At 36.5% G+C, this 21643-nt stretch overlaps 1 protein-coding gene across 1 annotated transcript; it reads right to left on the reverse strand.

Annotated features, from left to right (window-relative positions):
- Window positions 1-4219: 4219 nt before the first annotated feature.
- LOC145655621 (alpha-mannosidase 2-like) lies at window positions 4220-21617 on the reverse strand. The gene is made up of 15 exons (XM_081709112.1): window positions 20588-21617; window positions 19231-19442; window positions 12747-12932; window positions 12470-12584; window positions 12324-12391; window positions 11932-12097; window positions 11584-11814; window positions 11235-11357; window positions 10889-11003; window positions 9866-9999; window positions 8966-9107; window positions 7897-8030; window positions 7536-7733; window positions 6209-6322; window positions 4220-5788 (listed from the first exon to the last, which is right to left on the reverse strand). Exons 1-15 carry the CDS (start codon window positions 20798-20800, stop codon window positions 5636-5638), a joined length of 2304 nt encoding a protein of 767 aa, XP_081565238.1. The 5' UTR covers window positions 20801-21617; the 3' UTR covers window positions 4220-5635.
- Between the last annotated feature and the right edge of the window lie 26 nt (window positions 21618-21643).

Consider the following 21643-nt stretch of genomic DNA (forward strand, 5'->3'; position numbering starts at 1 on the left):
ATTCATACAACAGATTCTTTTCTCTTATATTAAATCTTAGAAAGATTCTTATCATGCATGACATTTTAGTCGAAAACATAATGTCTTGCCCTGAAACATAGTTTAACGTGATTACTTGCAAGTATTTTTAACTCTTTTCTTTCACTTCTGCCCAATACAAAACAGGGTTCACAAGCTTTTAATAGATTTATACACTGATTCATTGCAAATCATATTGTTTTTAAACAAAATAACAAAATAAGAAAACACTGTATCATGTATTTCAACTGAAAAAAGTTAATGCATGTGAACACAAGCTGTTTTGTCATGTTTGTATTGTGCACATTACAAGTATTTGTAACTCTGTTCTTTCACTTCTGCCCACTACAAAACAGGGTTTCCACGCATTTTGATAGATTTATACATTGATTCAGTGGAAAGTATACTGATTTTAACCAAAATGTAATGCAATATAAGAAAATACTTTGTAACATGTATTCCAAGTGAAAACTTTCTGTACAATTGCAAAAAGCAATTTTAACACATTTGCATTGTACACATTGCAAGTAAATGCATCTCAGATCTTTCACTTCTGCCCACTACAAAACAGGGAGTCCAAGCATTCTAATAGATTTATACACTGATTCAATTGAAAACACTGTTTTTAACAAAAATGTGATGCAATATAAGAAAATGCTTTGTAACATGCATTCCAAGTGAAAACTTTGTGTACAATTGAAAAAAAGCAGTTTTAACATATTTTCAAAGTACACATTGCACACAACTGCATCTCTGATCTTTCACTTCTGCCTACACTGCCCACAATGTTTCAGTGCAAGATATACTGTTTTTATCCAAAATTTAATGCATGAAAAGAAACCATTGTCAAACGTATATCAAGTGAAAAACAAAGTTTATGCAAGTGAACACAAGCTGTTTTGACATGTTTGTAATGTGCAAATTGCAAGTAATTGCAACTCTGTTGTTTCACTTCTGCCCACTACAACTCAGCATTTCCAAGCATTGTAATAGACTTATACACTGTTTCAGTGCAAAACATGCTGTTCTTAACCAAAATGTAATGCATTATAAGAAACTATTTTTACATGTATATCAAGTGAAAAAAGTTTAAGGAAGTGTAACAGTGTTTCCAAGCATTGTAATCGCCTTAAACAATGTTTCAGTGCAAGACAGAGTGTAATACATTATTACTAAACACTTTCTAATACTTATTTCAATTGAAAACAAAACACATTTATTTTGCCATGGAACAAAAAGTCAACAGAATGACACTATGCTTCATGACATCTACCAAAAAAAACAAAAAACAAATAAGTGCACTGTGATTAAACTCCTTGATTGGGAATTCCAGTCTCAAAGGGCATTTCTTGATTCTTGATTCTTGTCATGAAGGAACAAGACAGGCCCACTGTAATGAACTCCAAGACACAAATAAGTGAGGATCCAAGTTCAAGAGTTTATTGATACTAGCAGGAATGTGTGTGAGGTGGATAGGTAGGGTACTTGTCAGCGCTGGGGAGTTCGAATGAGGAGAGTCAAGGATACTGCCCACATTGCAAAGCAGCAGGCAGAAACCAAAGCAATCCAAAGGGGCCAGGAATGAGGCATAGTCTGGGGAGGAAGCAGAGGTCAAAAGTCAGGAGAAACAATAACACTAAAGAATGCTCGATATGCATAGAGGAATACAATACTTCGCAAGTCTGATGGGGGGAAACCAGCATGTTATAAAGGGAACTGGAACAAGGGACAGGTGTTGCCCATCAGTACTCAGGTGAGATTGATATAAGTCTGGGCAGGGAAAGGATAGTGGGTTGGACTGATATTGTCACACACTCCAAAATCGTTGAGGCATACCTTTGTTTCAGAGAAAATGATCATGAAAGTTGTTCACATTCACAAATGGGTGGTGGCTTCTATACTTGGGTTGTTTGTATTTTTTAGTTGATCTAATCAGGTTCACCTGAAGCAAGTACACTGACTGGGACAAAGTGACCCGGTGAAGGTTTATTGATGACAAGGCTGTTCTATTCTGCCTTTGTTAACCCCAATTTCACACTCTAACTGGAGTCATCTTCCTTGTAGGTATAGCTGGAGGAGAGTAACAAAGTCACCCATTCATTATCTGTCTGTAATGTCCAAGACCACTTGCAAAGTGGTGTCTAGTACTCAGTAGACCAGCACAATAAATCTTATTAAAGTTGTGATTTCATTTGGTTTCTTGCTATTGCTTTTTTGTCAATTTTGAGTGTCTTATATTGAAGCTGTCTGATTTCCACCTACGGTTCTTTATTTTACTTTTTCTTCCATTCTAACCCTACCCTAACCATAGAATGGAAGCAAACACTCACTTTGGAGCCTAACCAAAACTAACAACCTAACACTTCCACTGGGTTCACCCCGTTTGAGTGTATCTTATAATTCCAGCCCGCGCTGTGCCCCTGGAACGTGCCTACCTCCAACCTCCCAGTGGTGCAATTCATATCTATTGTGCTCATCCTTCTATCTCATGTTTGGGTTACTCTCAGACCTGGCAGGGGGAAAGGGGCACACACAGACACACACACACACACACTCCTCAATCTCTGTCAATCATCACCATTAACCACTCCCCTGCTCCCAATCACTTTGCTTTTTCCCATTTAAATACCACACCACAAGTTCCATAGTTCAGCGCTTCGTATTGTAGCTTGCTCACCTCACAAGCCAAGCAATTATCTTATGCATCTTACACTCTTTGTTTTTATATGCCTTTTAAGTGCTTTATTTTGCAAATAAACATCACTGCTTTGGATTGCCACCCTCACATCTTACTCCTGCTCCTGTCACAAAAGTCACAGCACTCTGTATGTTTTATTTTATCAAAACTATTTATGCCACATTTGTGATGGTTTGTGTTGTAAATGGTTTGCTTGTGCTATTTTATTTTTTGAAATATTCATTCATTTACATTTATTTAGAATTTTATTTTCAACACTAAAGAATCCCTTAATAAAACAAATTTCAAATAACTATAAAAAGTACTATAAACTGTAGAACTATAATTATAAAAGAAAAAATAATACAACTATAAAAGATAAAAATCTATACAATAGACTATAGACTATTAATCTATCGGTAATAGATGCTAAGATATTAATATTTAAAGATCATCAAGGTCACCCATGTGCATTGGGCAAATACTAATTTATAAGGCCTCAAATTGAATGAAATGCTTTTGACGTTTTACATTGACAGCATTTGGCAGACCCTTGGTCTAACACCCAGCCTCTGTAACTGGGTGATATATTTCCTGACAGGCAGACTTCACTCTGTTAGGATGGGGAACCACACTACTATCATACAGATTATAAGCACAGGGATCCCGCAAAGTCCAACACTCTACATCCTCTTCACTTACCTTCCACACCACCACATTTGCTGGTACTATTGTCATTAGAATGATAAATGCAGGAAACATGACATCCTACAGGAGGAAGGTGGTAGATCACTATTTATTCCTAAACATCACTAAAACAAAGATAATGATTGTGGATGATTGTGAAGAGCAACACACCACTATAGACTAAGGTAGTGAACAGTGAACACCTTCAAATCCTCAGCACCTACATCTTCACATTAGTAAAGATTTTACCTGATCTCTCAATTCATCATATCAGGTCAACAAAGTTAAAACAACGACCAAACTTATTGCAGACTTCAGATATGTGGCATGTTAGCCAGAATTCTTAAGAACTTCGACAGGTGCACCACTGATGGCATTCTCAACAGATCCTTCACAATTTGAACTGGAAGTGGCCCCACTCAGAACCATATGTAACTGCAGTGGGTGGTCAAGATGACCCAGACAATCTCACAGAGTGCCCTATCTCCACTGGAAGACATGTACCACACAAGAATCCTAAGGAGGATGACGCCATAACATCAAAGATTAAACCCAGCCCTAAAACAGCCTCTTCACACAGGACTGTAAACTTAAGGATCACATGACCACAGAGTAGTTTTTCTTATCAGACCATCAGGTTTGGTAACAGCTTTACTCTACCGCCAGCCAAATATCTAGAAAATTGTGAGGACTCTGTCTCCTTAACACAAAATTATTAGATGGCTTTTAATTTGTACCCTGTACTTGAACTTTTACCCTGAATGGCCACATTATTAGAGACACCTATCTAGAAGCATGTTGAACCTTTAGGAAGCATTATGAAAATACACATTATTTTAAAAAGCTTTATTTACACCACATAGTTCTTGATAAACACCAAATTCATAATAAAACTTTGGAATTGCACATATTAGAATCAAAGGTCATTTTAAATTATGAACACACCTTATTTCAAGAACCAATTTAATAAAAAAACAGCAAAGGCCTTTCTGGTATAAAGCAATGCCTTTTTTTTTTTTTACAGGTGTTTATGTCATCTATCCCTACTTTTAAACATTACTTTTATCAATGACAACATGAAAATACAACAATAAAACAACCCTACAGATTGGTTGGCCCAGTATCCCCTTTACCAACTTTAATCAAGTAGTCTAAACATGAGAAAATTCATGCATTTATCTTAATGGTTTAAGCCACCTTCACTAATAATAATAATAATAATAATAATAATAATAATAATAATAATAATAATAGAGGAGAAAAAGAAGAAGAAGAAGAAGAAGAAAAATAGCTGTTGCTGTTTTTTTTTTGTTACTGTTATTATTTTTACCACATTAAATACCACAGTGAATTACTTAGTAAACATAGTAAACATACAGCAAGTAACCTCCAAAAATATAATTGTACAAACAAAATGGTGGACTGGATAAGCATCATTTACCAGATGTCTTCTATTATGAACACCATGAGAAAAAATATTTTTCCACACCATTACTGAAAAAAATATAATTGTCATATGATTGCTCATTAAAAAATACACACAAAACAGTGATATGATTCCAATTATTTGCAATTTATCATTTGTGTAGCTTTTTAAATTATTATGTGTTTACCCTTTGCCTAAATATCAACAATATCATCACCTAGTCTTCTATGTTTATTGAGGTGGAAGAATATACAGCAATCTCTGCGACTAACATTTAATTTATATATATATATATATTATTTTTTTTATTTATTTACTTCTTATTTTTTCCCATTAACAATGTTTCCTTGGTTGAATATTGAAGAACAATATTCTCCAATAGTCCAAGTATACAGCCATGACCATTTCACCTTTTTATAGAAATAATTATGGGCAGTGTGCTGCTTTGAAATATAACAGAATATGGGTGATAAAAGACTCTTCAGACATCTCTTATTGCACATAAAAGCTTAAAACCCAAACAGATTTTTGGTACTACAAAAATGCTGGGAAATGGTGGTTTCATAAGTTGGAAACATTTCTTAAATGTGTTTTCAAATACCTCAAATAAATTTTAATCTTTGATTGCCATATTTTCTTAGTGAACACGAAGCAAATGTTTTAAGGCTAAGAATGCGCTTACTTCCATTTTATGAACACATGACAGGAGCTTCAAGTTTCTTCTTGACAGTTTGTTCACAGAATCATTGAAGGCAACAGCATGCTTGTCCTTGCCAGCCCAAATACTTAGAATAGGACTTGCAAACAAAGTTCTTTATAGCCATGGTTCATCCCAGTTGGATGCGATATGTGCAGATTTCCATTGGTTTAAGGCTGATCTCCTGATGTTTGGGTGTGCTTGAGGACTCATACATCAAAGAGAGAGAGACAGGTGTGAAGGTGCTAACCTTTAGTTTTGTCAGCACCTCCTCTAAGTGAATCTAGATTCAAAATGAAAGGAAAATACATAAAGCCCTTAATGGGACAGACGTTTTCATAATAGTGACATTCTAAAATTACTATTACAGTACACAACATCAATTTCACAATAAAATATACCAGGCCACGTCTCATGTTACAAGTTTCCATTAAAATGGCCTGCTATGGCAAAGATATACTATGAAGTTTTGATAAAACATTGACTGTCCTGGTTTTCATTTTTACATGCTATTCCATTAGCGTTGCTTAATTATATGATTCTTTATTTCCACACTAGACTTGATATAAACTCTAACTCTTGTGCAATAGCTAACTTTATAAGAGGTTTATTTTGCAATCTTAAAACTGACACTGCAACAGTTATTAGCTTTTGAGTGTGCACATGTGCATGTGTGCTTGTATGATTGCCTAAACAAAATTACCTTGCCACGTGTGGTGCTACACAGTAGGCCAGTGTTCCTAGAGGAAAAGCCACAGTCAAAGCCTTTTCTGTGCAATATTAAAGCAGCCTGCTCGGATGGACCTCCCCCTTCCTCCTGTGAGACACACACACAACCCCACATTTGGATGATTATGGAGTCCACTGTTTTAGCTATCAGCTGCTTCTCATTCCCCACAGATCCTCCCTTGTTAGAAATGGGGTCATCTCAGTTTCAACATAATGATGGCATATAGCAAACCAAAATCAAACACTGAACATTTCATTTTAACATAACTTTTTATTGGCATGTTTAGGTACTGAAGAGTGAGCTGGGAATTTTATGAGCATGCTGGGAACAAAAAACCTGGACCAATTTATCAGTTTTGCCTGTATTGGGGATTATCTGAAATTTTAAGTTTTGTAAGGTTTCTTGGTTAAGTGCAGATGACTTCTTTTTTCAAATCTATACGAGCTAAATGTCTAACTAAAGTGGTAATGTTATAAAATGTCAACATCACTGCCATTCTGTTGCCATCATAATCAGTGATTCATCACAAAACTACAACCTCAAAATTTATAGTGTAAAAGCATTCAGCAAATAAGGCCCTACAATGAAATATAATATTTTTAGTGATTGTACAACATTGAGTTCTATTTGCAGAGTGAACTTTACTTCTGAAAGGAACAAAGAATCTTGCTGTCATTGTTAAAAGGCTTTATTCAGCTACACAAAAGCACATTCAGCTTCACTGCAGTCCAACCAAATGTATTTTAATAAGTAATTACAATACTCAACCTCCCTTAGGATCAATTAGGATAGGTTTGCCGGCACATGGTGATACTCCTATCAGACCTAATAACCTTAGCCTCACTGGAATTATGTCATGTCTGATGATGGAATACAGGGCTAATATTACAGCAGTATTTCCTTTAATTATAATGTATATGTTTACTTCAGACAATTCTGTTTGTATATATTCTTATGTTCTCTTTATTTACTGTATTTTACTGACCAACCATTCAATTTACTGAGCAAGGAATAAAGACATCCACCAGTGCAAATAAACTGTCACTACTTGCTTCTATGCATAGATTTTATATAAATACCAATGTACGGTATGTATAGAAAATAAAGTTAGACTAGGATTATATGACAACCTATGGCCATTGTAAAAACCACAACTGTTACTCCTATAGCAGATGCATGGTTAATGAATAAATTAATAACTACCTTTCAAATGCATACTCACATGTAGTTTTCAATTAGTAGACTGTGTTTCCTTCGAATTATTTTATGTATAACATGCTGGGAAGTAGGGAGAACCCACCTGAGACTGAATGGTGCGCAGATTGACCAGGTGGATGTCACAGGGGAAAGAGGAAGTGAGCGGGCTGTGGGGTACTGGAGTAAGTAGAGCCGGATCCACACTGGTCGCCATTTGGATGAGAGGGTGGTTAAGGTACGTGCAGGAAATGTGGCTGAGTAGTGATGGATAGCTGAATGGGGCATTATTCTCTCTCTGGGTCTAAAACAACAGGAAAAACTCAGTGGATCATTTATATTTACCGCTCAAGACATATTTTGCAAATGTCGCTAAACTTCCTCAAAATGTTTTTAATTTTCAAGGGCAGTGATGCCAAAAGTGGTATACACCCATACACCCACACCCACACACCAACTGTGGTCACCTCTTGGGCAGAATTTCTAGGCTCCAGCAGCAAGCGAAAGGAGTTTGCAGTGATCTTGTTATCCAACACTCCCTGGCCTAAGCCACGGTTATCATCCTGGTTCAGTCGACGGTCCATGATTACCTCCAGCTGACCTAAAGAGTGTAATGTATATATCTACATTATGACACTTCATTCGGACATAATGTAGGTTTTAGAACTTATAATGTATGTTCATCATCTTTGTCTCCACTTAATCCATTTCAGGGTAGCAGTGGCAATAGCCCAGATGTCTATCTTTATTCATTTCCCCTAGCTCCTCCTGACCAGACCAGACAGGAGATGTAATCCCACCAGCAGATACTAGGTATAACCTGAGGCCTCCTCCTTGTTGGCCATGTGTGGTACACAGTGGGTAGTGACCAGTGGGCATCCTTATCAGATTCCCTAATGACCTCCACTGGCTCCTAACAATGCAGAGCTGGAGTGCTCTACTCTGAATTCCTCCCATATAGTTGATATTTTGCCCTATCACAGAGAGTGAGCCCTGCTACTAGGTAGAGAAGCTGATTTTGGCCACTTGTATCCATAATCTCATTCTTTCAGTTATTATCTGGACTTCATGACCATAGGTAAGGACATAGATTGACTGGTAAACTAGGAGTCTTCCTGTATAGCTCAGCTCCCTCTTTACCACTATAACCCAGTACAGTGTGTAAATGCATAATTTATGCTGTGTTCAAAAGAGTTTGGATAAACATAAATTTCTAGTTCATTTACCATATAAATGCATATTAAAAACATGCAGCTAATACCTTTGGTCAAAACCAGTCCAATAAAAATACAAAATACAAAAGATAAGGACTATACAGTACAGTCTATACAATACAGACAGTACAGTCAACTATCTGCAGAACAGCTACGAGTACCAGGGGTGGTGGATGAAATGACAGGCTTTATCTACAGTTGCAAAGAATTGTCTATTTATTTTTAAACAACTATAGAGTAGGTGCCTATAAAATTATGTGTGAATGTGTAAGTTTAAATGTGAATCCTCTGTTTGCTATTGTAAAGGTAAAGGAAGGCTCACCACTCTTGAGACTCGCAGCCCCTAAAGACTGTGCTGTGAGTAGGGTAAGTCTTCTGTTTGAGTCTTCCAGGTAAGCCATGCTGGTCATGGGATAGAAGTTAGCCTGCAGTGGCAGCTTAGACATGGTCCTTCTGGGCTGCACCTAGAAAAAACATCCAATGTAAGCAAATAAATAAGGTAAGTAAATAAAGCACCAATTTGAAATAAAGTAATTATTAGATATATTGACCTATAGGTGTATTTCAGTCTGTACGACATGATCATCTTTTTGGGAAAAAGTCATTTTATTTTGACTGAACTGAAGCCTTTGATATAATCATGAATCATTATGCACTTGCATCCCCCTACAGCAAATTTGGGCCAGGTGCATTTAATTGGATTGTTTGAATAAGTCAAATAAATTACTGAACATTTTAAACACAATACAGACTAAAGAAGCACCTCAGGTAAAGTTAAAAAGGTAATATCACTGTCTTGGTTGTGTTAGTTAAAAATTACCCACATGTACATAAAAATAAATTTCACAAAAATGTGTCATAAGGTTAATACATGACCAAAGAAAATTGCAAATAAAATGCTTGTTAATAATGTTTAGCTGGGTTATGAAGATTACAAGAGGGCCCATGTAACCAGGTACCACCTGTCCTCATTGTCTGTCACCATTCTTTCCTAAATATATCAATTGTCCAAGGCAAGTTGGCAGTTTAAGTTTGTTAAAACAAAAATAATTTCCACTCACATCTTTGAAATTGTGTGTTCTCTTTTTGTGTAGCTAATATTCTCAAATACAGATGAACAAACTATACAACTGTAGAACTGAAACTGCCCTGTTCATGCATCTTTGCATAAAACCATGTTGGCTAAAAAATGGTACATAAATGAACAATATATTGAGCCTACCTGGAAACCATTGAGATCTGTAAAGAATCGATTCATGCTGTTAATATCAGATGTTATTCTCATTGCAATTTCTTGGTTGAACTCTCCCCTGATATCCACAGTGTTACAGATCTCAACAGCCTGACCATCCACTCCTTGGAAAGAAAGTACAATGAGGTGTGAGAAACAAAGAAAATTTCTGTCTGTGCATAATTTCTTAGTATATACTGTAGTGGACTGTAAGGTTAATGTAGTTAAAGAGACTAACACTGTACAGTATGTAACATACTGTATTTATCAATGTACTTACATCAGTGGCAAAATACCAAACTTAGTTGGTACATCATACCTTACAGTAAATTAGTTAAAGATGTTTTAGCCATACAGACAGACTGCAGCTGTGCGAATAAAGTGTATTTTAGTACAATTCGCTTGCTCTCTCTCTCTCTCTCTCTCTCTCTCTCTCTCTCTCTCTCTATATATATATATATATATATATATATATATATATATATAACCTGCCAAGCATGGTTTTGAAATGGCTCTGAAGACAAACTCAGGATATGATGGACACAGGTTTGTGATATTATTATTATATAGTATATTATAGACTCTATTCCACCATGACAGGGTGAGTAGTTAGCTAAACAACAATATAACTAAAACAAAATTATTTAAATACCTTAAAAGAAATTTATTCTCATCACAAATAATTAAACAACATGGGAAAACAGCTTATACCCTTAGGATAGAGGAAACAAAACTCTCTCTAAAGCTGCACATCCCTTCATGTGGACATTTTTTGAATTCCACCTTTCTTTCCTAAAACCAAAACCATATCCCAAGATCTGCATCTTATGACAGCAAAGGAGCTCTGTGCACAGCTCAGTGTTTTCTACCTAAGCAAAATAGTAAAGAACTTCTCTAACAGTAAAAACAGATATGCAAAGATCCAGGCGCAGTGAATAACAGGTTTGCCCTGTCAAATTAAAGTTTTAATGCTAAAATTCACTAAGATTGTTAGTGAAACAGCAGCATGTATACCCTGGATATTGTAAAGTCGGAGAGTATGTGTGATGTGTGTGAAGGTGGTTGTGACTTCAGAGAACACAGGCCCCTTGGTTACTCGGATCACCGGAGGCCGGGAGGGAGAGTACTTCTGTCCAATTGAGAGACAAAACACAATACATGGATATTAAATCATATACAGAAAAAAAATTCTCATAGTGTGTTTGTTTGAATGAGAGAATCTTACATTCCAGTACTGCAGAAAAGATGATGGTTATTTTCAGGTGGATTTATTTACATTTTGTATTCAACTGACATTAAACGTTACACCCTCAATATTTACATAATGTGCTTGTATCACATAAATGAAGAGTTTAATTACTTTAGCTTCTCCATCAGGAAGGAACAAGTAGGCACCGCTCTTGTCCTTATTGCTGGTGGTTCCATACCATACAAAATCTACTTTAATCGAGTGCTTTAATCCATTTTCCTTCAGTTTTAGTGTCTGAAAAAAATAAGGGAAAACATTTCAGATATCCACATTTCTCATTTCAGATATTCACAAAAGTCAGAACTGAGGGGTATGACTGAATAGATAAACAGCTTGCAACAAAACAAAACTTGCAGATGTTGTCCATTTTTGCTTTTGTAATATACAATCTCACACACACAGATGTGTATATGTGATGCAGTAAGTGGCAGTTTGTGGAAAGATTTGTGAGCTGTCTGACCTCCAATAGACCTGTTGTGGAGGAGACAAAGAGCTGTAGGTGGGGATTTTCCACAGATACAGGAACAGTCTCTTGAGGGATGGCCACTCTGAACTGCTCAGCTCCAGTAACTGACACATGTCCGCCCTTCTTTAGGAACATATAATGGGCTAACTCAGTATGTAGCTCCACTCCCTCACTCATCTGGTAGACAGCCAGGCCCAGCGGTGGCACATGGGCTACAAAAGACACCTGCCACAACATAAACACTATTAATACATGTACCATGTTCCAAAATTTTTGGACATAATTTGTGGTATATGTACCTTTGCAGTCAAACCTGTAATGTTATAGTAGATGTAACCTGACCTGAAAGACCTCAGTGGAAGCTTGGGTGAAATGTTCCCAAACCGCAGTGATCTGAGCAATGACTGGACGGCCTTGGGCTGTGAGTACACGAATATGGGGAGTGGTCACGTAGATGCTTATCACTGAGCTTCTGGCCTGTTCGATGGGGTTATACACTACAACTGACCTGAAGGAAGGCATGATAAAGACATTCATTGGGAAACTGACCAGAAACCTCAGCTGCCATTCATTTTCAATGTCACCAGAGACCAAAACTAAACATATATTATGTTATGTATACTGTGTTCATTCATTTAAGAATACCTACTCCACCACTTTTATATTATATTAACTACTAAAAACTTTTAAACCAAAATGTGTGAAGAAGGTTATTTACACTTCACAGTAATTACCTTGGTGTGGCACTGATTTTAATGACAGTTTTGTGAGGTAAGACATCCTGGGCTGGTTGGACTTCATCCTATTATAATATGACAAGATATTAAGACCTGTCTATTGTAAAATAACAAGTTTATGGATTTCAGTCGAAGGTACTCACTATCTGAAGTAGTGGCTTTGCAGGATCATAAGTATAAATATTTTTGTCATCAAGCACCAGCCAGTGAGCTGAGCTCACTATCACTCGCTTTAAATTCAAAATGGAGTGAAACAGCCTACATAACAGAATAAACAACACATTCCTTCACTTTCACTCTTGAACAGACAGATTATAGTATCTTAAAAACCAGTCAAAGAGGGAGTTGTCTGCCAAAAAGTAACAACTTGTTCTACAACAATGCACTACAACTGGCAGTGGCAAAAGGAAAGCTATGTACCTGGTTCCATAATCCACAACCACCCAGTCTTTGCCTGTGCCTGTGATTGCATCATGGTGTTGGAACAGTCCTAGGTTGCGTCTTGCTTCTGTCAGCAATTTATAATTTTCTACTGCAGGATAATTGCTGGGCTTACCAAACATCTTAATATTGGCCAAGGTCAGAGAATAAAGAATCTCTGCTGCCCTGAGAAAAGATCAAAGAAAGGTATTTTACTACAGATATCTGTTACCTGACATCACCATGACAGAATTATTTCATATCTATTCAAGAATTCCAGCTTTTGAGGCCAGGAATAAACAACCTATATTTTCTAGACAAATACTGGTTAAACCCTGAACCATTAAAATTCAGAATAATTCGTTCTATACAATTTTAATCTAGTATTGTTGTAGAACCCAATATTGTAATAATTTTCCAGTAATGTAATGAATGCAGAAATGTAATAAAAACTTGCACTTAATTCAGTCAAAAATGCAATAAAACCTAATGTAAATGTAATAGCCTAATAATGACTTAACCGGTATTGTAATAGCATTTTTATTAATATTGTAATACCTTATTACATTATTGGGAATTTATTACATTTTCAGGTTGACCATTTGTAATACCTTCATTACATTATTGTGAATGTACTTTTTTCATGAGTTTTAATATTCCTGATATTTTTTTCTTAACAGAGTATCTGGAACATTGTCTTAAATGAATCAGAGGAGTTTCAATGCAAATGCAGTCAAGTTTATTACACCAAGCAGTACACTAAGTGGAACAATTCAAGGGTTAATTCAAGGTGTGAATACGAGTGAGTTGGTTGAGTTGATTGAGGATTCAGTCCTTTTTAAGCATAGCCTTCATGAGTTGCAGGTGAGGTGAACAGGTGAGGGTCAAAATTAGCGAGGATAAATTATAAACACAGGGGTGCAGATACACACAAAATCATAAACAGACATGCACATGCAGTGTTGCCATGAAAAACAACGCTCACAGGAGAACAGGGTAGTAAGCAGCACTGTCTGTCCCAGCAATGTCTATGGTACAATTGTAACAAACATATTTCATTTATATATATTCACAACTTCAGATGCAGTTTGCTTGTACAGCTGATGAAGACATTCTGTTTTTCTGGAAACTTTGTGCACTTCACTGAAATATCTTAGACCCCAATTTCTTGCATTAAATATCATTTCATGTTCCACTCTAACCAGTGCAATCTCTATTTCCTGTTCCTGCTTCACCTGTCACCTACATTTATGGCATTTCACTGACACTTTTATCCAAAGTGACATAATTATGACATTATAAGTACAACTTGAGCAATTGAGGGTTAAGGGCCTTGCTCAAGGGCCCAACAAGTAGCAACCTTCCGATTACAAGTCAAATATCTTAACCACTGAGCTACCACTATCAGTGAAGCATCTGAATGCACAGAAGTAAATATCTTGAAGATATACTGTTAATGCATTATTTAAAAGAACAAGAGTTAAAGGGGACCTATTTTTCTCATTTGCAATGTTCATAGTTTTATTTTTTTGGTATACTACAATAGATTTTTATGCTTCAATGTTCCAAAAACACATTATTGGCATTTAGCTGACGCTTTTATCCAAAGCGATAATCGTGGCCAAGTTTTGAGACCACACAAATTTTGGTCCCTTTCTTTTTTCTGCAATTCACCTTGGCATGTTGAATATCAGGTTCTGGACAAAATCTTGACTGACAGCAACCCATTCTTGCCTAATCAGTGCTTGGAGTTGATCACAGTTTATGTGTTTTTGTTTGTCTCTCTTTTGAGGATTGACCATAGGTTCTCAATGGGATTGAGATGTGGGGAGTTTCCTGGCCATGGACCCAAAATTTCTATGTTTTGTTCACCGAGCCACTTGGTTATCACTTTTGCCTTGTGACATGGTGCTACGTCATGCTGGAAAAAGCATTGTTCGTCACCAAATTGCTCCTGCATTGTTGGGAGAAGTTGCTCTTGGAGGATATTTTGAAACCATTCCTTATTCATGGCAGTGTTTTAGGCAAAATGTTGAGCAAACCCACTCCCTTGGATGAGAAACATCCCCACACATGAATGGGTTCAGGATGCCTCACTGTTGGCATGACACAGGACACATGGTAGCATTCAACTTTTCTTCTCTGGACAATCATTTGTCCAGATGTCCCAAACAGTCTGATGGGAGCTTCATCAGAGAAAATAACTTTACCCCTGTCCGCTGCAGTCCTATCCCCCTCTACTTCATGCAGAATGTCAGTCTGTCCATGATGTTTTTCTTGAAGAGAAGTGGCTTCTTTGCTGTCCTTCTTGACACCAAGCCATCCTCCAAAAGCTTTCGCCTCACTGTGCGTGCAGATGCACTTACACCTGCCTTCTGCCATTTCTGAGCAAATTCTGTACTGGTGGTGAACCAATCCCGTAGCTGCATCCTCTTTTGAAGACTGTCCTGGTACTTGCTTGACTGTCTTGGGCACCCTGAAGCCTTTTTCACTGCAATTGAACCTGTCGCCTTGAAGTTCTTGATGATTTGATAAATGGTTGGTTTAGGTGCTATCTTACAAGCAGCAATGTCCTTGCCTGTGAAGCTCTTTTGATGCAATGCAATGATGACTGCACGTGTTTCGTTGAAGGTAACCATGGTTAACAAGAAAACTTTGACCACCCTTTTAAAGCAACCAGTCTGTGCTTCTAATCCTCGTTGTCCTTGTTAACAGTTTCTCCTGAGCTAAGAAGATCACTGAAATCGTGGTAGCAGGCTATTTTGTGGTAGGGTTGAAATGCAGTGGCTGAAATGCAGTGAGTTTTGTGATTAAGTTAATTTTCAAGGCAGGAAATGACTTTACAATTAATATCAATTCATCTGATCACTCTTCACGATCTAGAGTTAATGCAAATTGCCACCATAAAAACTGGAGCAGCAAACTTTGTGAAAACCAAAATATGTGCTAATCTCAAAACATTTGGCCACGACTGTACAATTATGACTAAGTACAATTTGAGCAATTGCTCACAGGCCCAATGGTGGCTACTTGGCAGCAGTAAGGCTTGAACTGGCAACCTTCTGTTTGCTAGTTGAGTAGCTAAACCACTGAGTTACCACTATCCTGTTTCAAACTGTAGGTGTTTTTTTTCACCCTCTATCTGAAACATTCTTTTAGCGCTCCTGTCCCCATCCTCCCAATGAGCCCAATGCTCTGTTTGGTCAGCTCACCTACTCTATTCTGATTAGTGAACCACCAGGGTGGTCCCACCCCTACATATTCTGCCCTTGTCTTGCAGTTTGCAGACAGACCATTCTTTCCTGAGCACCTGTAAACATCAATGTGTTTGAAATGTTAGAAATCATACAGTTCTGTGGTTTCCATGCTGTTAATACATGGTTCCGCAAACAGACATGAAGTTCTCTTTATGTAGGCAGACCTTGGCATGACACGTGTAAAAATACCAGAGCATTAACCTGGCATTAAATGGATTGTGACTACACGTTACAGCATGTAATCATAAATACACCTCCACACTTGAACACTGTTCGACATCTAGTGATTGACAAAAGATCACATTTACACACAATTTTAGGTTAAAGTAGACCTGCGGTTGATTAGGCTTGCAGTTGTTGAGTTAGCTTCATTAGCCAAGAAGTCTATAGCTTTATACATCACAAATCCACAAATAATAGCACAGGTTGTGAACCTGGATTTTCCGGTGTGCAACAGAGCGCTGGACCTGCCCTGCCCTTCAGGACTAAGAGATGTGAAAATGCAGCATCAAACTGCACACAGCTGTAGGAACAGTTCTCCATGAAGTGCCCTTCACACAGTAAACTAACAGTAGAAGGAGCAGGGGAGGGAGCAGTGGAAGGAACAGTGGTACAAATGAATTTCAACCACTGACCTCTTTGTGGTTTTATCTTTGACAGAGCATACTAAAGAGATTTCCCCTCACAGTGCAGAACAAAGCATATTCTCATACGGTATATGAGAAAAGCACATGGATACTAAACTGAACAAACCCTTCCCGTCTCCAGTACTTGCTATGCATTATGTGATGGCATTCCACGTTTCCTTGGCAGGCAATGTGAAAAGTGTTATCAGACTGCATCATCTTATAACAAGGAAAATGGCTGAAAATCCAATTAAGCATTTCAGGCACCTGAGAAAAGTGGGGTTTTTGGGAGAGTTACTCCCTCTGGCTACGTAATTTGCACACAAATATATATATAAGACATTAAAAGAACGAAAAACTGGAAAGCATAAAAAGGTGACTCTTCAAATGTCCCACTTGGTGTACTGCTTGTTGTAATGAACTTGACTGTGGTTGCATCCAAACTCTCCTCTGATTCATGCATGACAACATTACAGATACTCTGCTGAGAATTTATTAATCATCTACAACACTCAAAAGTGTTAACAAAAATATATCTGATGAACTCATGAAAACAGTACATGCATAATAATGTAATAAAGTATTACAAATGATCAACTTGAAAAAGTAGTGAATTCCAAATAATGTATTAATGTATTAAATTGTGGTAAAAATGTTATTACAATAACGGTTAAGTCACTGTATTACATTATTAGAAAAATTATTACATTATTGAGTTTTATTACATTTTTGACTGAGTTTAGTCCAAAAGGTTATTACAGTTATGGGTGTTATTACCTTATTCGGACGTGATTACAATACTGGGTTCTACAATTTGTTTCCTAAAAGCCAGTAGTGCTTCCTGGTTCTGTTACTTGAGTTTTAATAACCTTTCCATGTATAATTTTCATGCATAAGTTGCAGTTTTTCCAGAAACATTTTATACCTCAGTCTTTTTAAGTCTGTTTCAGTTTGTCTTGGCATTGTGTTTCATGTTATTAGCATTGAGTGTTTCTACCTTTTCACTGCTAGCTATCTGGCTCTGGCTCTTATTTGATTATTTTAAGATTTTGCTCTTTTGACCTTAATAATTATAAACATTAATAAATAATAAATATTTTTTGCCACCTTTCTTGTTTCATTATGTCTCTATTTACAAGACTTACAAGAGTATAGTACTGGAGCCAGGAGTGATGGATTTCTGTTAATAAAGCATACTGTAAGTATGTGTATCAATATGTGTGTTGCCAGTTTTATTATAGTTTTTAAAATTTTCATTAGTTTCCATTTTTACTTTATTTCAGTTCAGTTTTAGTTCATTTTAACAGTTTCAATTTTGTTTTTGTTTCTGTAAATTAGTTTTAGTTTTTATTTAGTTATAGTTTTTTTTATTTACAAGCTATGATGATGAGGTATCTGACAAAAATTCAAAACACATCATATATAAAACTATAATATATGTCACGATTGGCCTTCCCTAGAGTCTCGTGTCTTTGTTTTGCTTTGGTTCCATTCCTTAGGTTTATCTTCACCGTTCCTGTTCTGGTCCTTCTTTTGGTTTTTACTGTTTTCATTAGTCATCCCCTGTTCCAGGTTAGCCCTCATCAGTCTGTGTATTTAAATCCTATTTTTTCCATGTTAGTTTGCTGGTCTTTGTAATCCATGCCTCGTGTTTTCTCTGCCTGTTATTGTGATTCCTAGACTCCGTTTGTTATCCATGCCGCTCATGTTGCTTAGCCTGTTTGTGTAGTTTGTATTCCTCATTGTAGCCTGTTTCCCTATCCTGTTGTGTGTTTCTGTCTCTTTTGTTTACTATGTATTCCTAGACTTTCCATGTTGGCTCCTTGACTCTGGACTGTACTAATGACTCTGAACATAGATTTGCCCATAATAAATCTTGTGCTTCATGATCACTCCATGTTACAATATATATATAAATAATATAAAATCTGATATAATAAAATATAAATCATATAGACTCTAAAATGATTTAAAACAGGTGACAAAATTAGCACAAAATCTAGTCACACTCTGCCGTGTTATGATTGCAAAAGAGTATGCATGTGACATCACAGTTGGTGGGGTTTTTTTCAAAAACATCTCGAAGGTAATTATAACACCTCTCTACCAGACATATTTGGTAACCTACAAAGATATTTGCCTTTTTGTGGACTGAATTAATAAAACTACAGAAGAACCAACACTGTAAATAACACTGCAAAGTAGCCTTAATAACATATGACTACTACTTCAAAAATAATGACTAGTAAACTTTTTCATTGATTGTGTACCTTTGATTAGATTACTGTAAACATTGAAGGTCACTGTTAAATTGTTATTATTTCCTAATGAATAGTTTAATATCCATTAATAGCATAAATGAGCAAGTTGCTTTTCAACTTTCCATTCCTTGGATGAATTTAAACCCCCCATCAAACTTACAAATATACATGCATTAAAAAGAGTCTCCCCATCCAATTAGCACATGTGCAGTTATGACAGACACTTGAATAAAAAGGGCCCTATATAAGATGAATAACATACACACCCACATTTACTATAGATCTCACCATGGCCTAAGATGCATTGTGTAAAATACAGTTTTGTGTAACTTCCCAGTACCTGAGGTGAGATTCCAGCATACGGTCCATCCGTTTGTAAAATGGTCTGGAAGTGAAGTAGCCACTCCAGTAGTGGTCATCTCTGTCTGCATATGTGAAGAAATCACCGCTAAGCACAGGAAATGGTGACACTCCCTTATTCATGCCAGCTTGGTCCATGCCAGTCACTTTACGCAGAATCTCAAAGTAATCAGATATAGTGCCAAACTGAGCCTGAAATGAAAATGGTTACAATTTTAATAAATCTTGTATACAAATTCAACATATGAACGAACTAATCCTTACAAATAAGTGGCCACACTACATATAATCAACAAGTTATGGTCTCATTCATGCAGTGTTAACTGGCCTCAGCTAGCTTTCATTCATCATTAACAATGAAATGGGGAGCGCTTGCAAGAAGAGCATATACTGTAGTAACATTTAGAACATGTATACCATGTTCTGAAAATATGCCAACACACTGCATATAACCAGTTATGAACTGAATTAAATTAACTTTTGCATCCCAAAAGTAATAAAATTTAGTAGTATTTCATGTGCTCCATGCAAGTCATATGAGTCACTACTGGTCTCTTGCAACCGATTTCTGATCACAAAATAGGCATGAGATGTTTTAAACTGAATAAACTAACAACAATAAAACAAAATGCTTATGAATTTTTTTCTTCTTCCTCAGAAATGTCCTTTACCAGAAGTAAAGCACACCTGCTGTAAATATTTACATTTATGGCATTTATCTGATAATATTATTATCAGAAATGCTCACTGAATAAACCAAATGTCTAATAAAGTGGAGTCAAAAAAAGTCTCTTTTAACTGTAGTGGAGAAGAACACAGTGTACAAAATCATAAATGACCAAGTAAAGCACAAATACTTAAAATGATACTTATGTACAGTAGTGGATTACAAGTACTCTTTAAATCTCCACTCATATATGCCTATTTTGTGCACCTACAAGGCAAGAATCCCTAATGTTTTATAAACTCTGTATAAGCCTCTTTACTATAAAACTGTCAGAACATGGGATACATGTTCTAATGTTAGTACTTTATATGCCCAACTACTTGCTAAAGTTCCACAACTTTATCTAAAAAGCTTTCATTGTTAATGATGAATGAAAGCTAGCTAATGCAAGTTAACACTGCATGAATGAGACTATGGTAACTGCCACATCAGTATTTGCCATGCCAGCATTTCTAAATGTAAATAACCTTTATAACATATACCTTGTGCTAACAAATCAGTTGTAAAGAGGTTGATAGACAGTTTACAAACAATTATGGACACTTGCCTTGCCTACTATAAGTAACTATACATATGGTAATTCTATACAGTAAGCATTAAGAACCCAGACCTGAACATTGAGCTCAGGATGAGAGTTCATGTAGTCAAAAAGCTTCTGATAATTATTAAACTGCTGATCCCACTCCTGAGCATCCGTGTAGCGGAAGTCATCACCAAGTGGAGCCAGCACCACTTTGGACATGAAGAGCTTGGACTTCTTCCTGTACTGGTCTAACAGCATGTGAGCCCTCGGAATAGTAAGACAAAGATGGTCAATATTCATATTATAGAATCCTACGTCTATCAATAAAATACTAATTATGGGAACACTTAAAACACTCAAATAAATGCTGCTCAACTTAAGTTACCAACAACAGAGGAAAACTGCCAAGGTTCTTGTAAGATCGCTTTTTACTAAGAAAGCTAAAGGTGGTTCTGAACATCTTAATATTCACCACTGAACTCAAGTTGGAGCAGTAAAGGGCACATCAATAAACCTTTTCATGGCTACATTTGATGACTACCACTATGACCAATATATAAAAATCTACACACTTTGCTATTTAGGAAACACATGTGAAACAAGACAACCATACTATAATTCAGGCCACATTATTGAGATAATGTAGCAACATCATATAGCATGTAAGGATTCATGGGAATATAGTTTTTAAAACTGAAAGCAGCTAGCATCAAATGAACAAGACAAGGGCTTAAGAATTAGAGACAAACATTTATCTAGCAAATGTCCATCACATGTCAACTGACAAAAAGAGAATAATTTGTCTCTAAAAGGTTCATGGAAACTTATCTTAAGTAGGATATTTCCACAGCATAAACTCTAGTCTTTTATATAAGTCTAGCTGGACACGATTTGGCATGCCACCAGCTTTCTTAGAAAACTACGACTCCCAGCATTCTGATGACAAAGAACATCGAGCCAATCAACAACCATACACACACTCATCATCACTAGACTATTAATATCACCTGCTCCTCATTTACACTACCTCTTTATACCAGACATTACCAGACACACTCTGCAAAGTATTGCCACTTGAACTGTCAGTGCATACCATGGCAACATCACAAAATGAGCTCTAAATCCTTAACCCTTTCATCAGTT

Source organism: Electrophorus electricus, unplaced genomic scaffold (genome assembly GCF_041902795.1).
Source record: "Electrophorus electricus isolate QZ-2024a unplaced genomic scaffold, ASM4190279v1 Scaffold292, whole genome shotgun sequence".
Taxonomy (NCBI): domain Eukaryota; kingdom Metazoa; phylum Chordata; class Actinopteri; order Gymnotiformes; family Gymnotidae; genus Electrophorus; species Electrophorus electricus.

What these genes read in the sequence shown, in the direction of transcription:
- LOC145655621 (XM_081709112.1), bottom strand. Translation starts at nt 20,800, where the DNA reads ATGAATATTGACCATCTTTGTCTTACTATTCCGAGGGCTCACATGCTG. An exon ending in CTTCCACTGAGGTCTTTCAG is followed by an intron (nt 11,815 to 11,931) that starts GTCAGGTTACAT and finishes ATGTTGTGGCAG; the next exon opens with GTGTCTTTTGTAGCCCATGT. An exon ending in CAGATCTCAATGGTTTCCAG is followed by an intron (nt 9,108 to 9,865) that starts GTAGGCTCAATA and finishes TGTTTTTTCTAG; the next exon opens with GTGCAGCCCAGAAGGACCAT.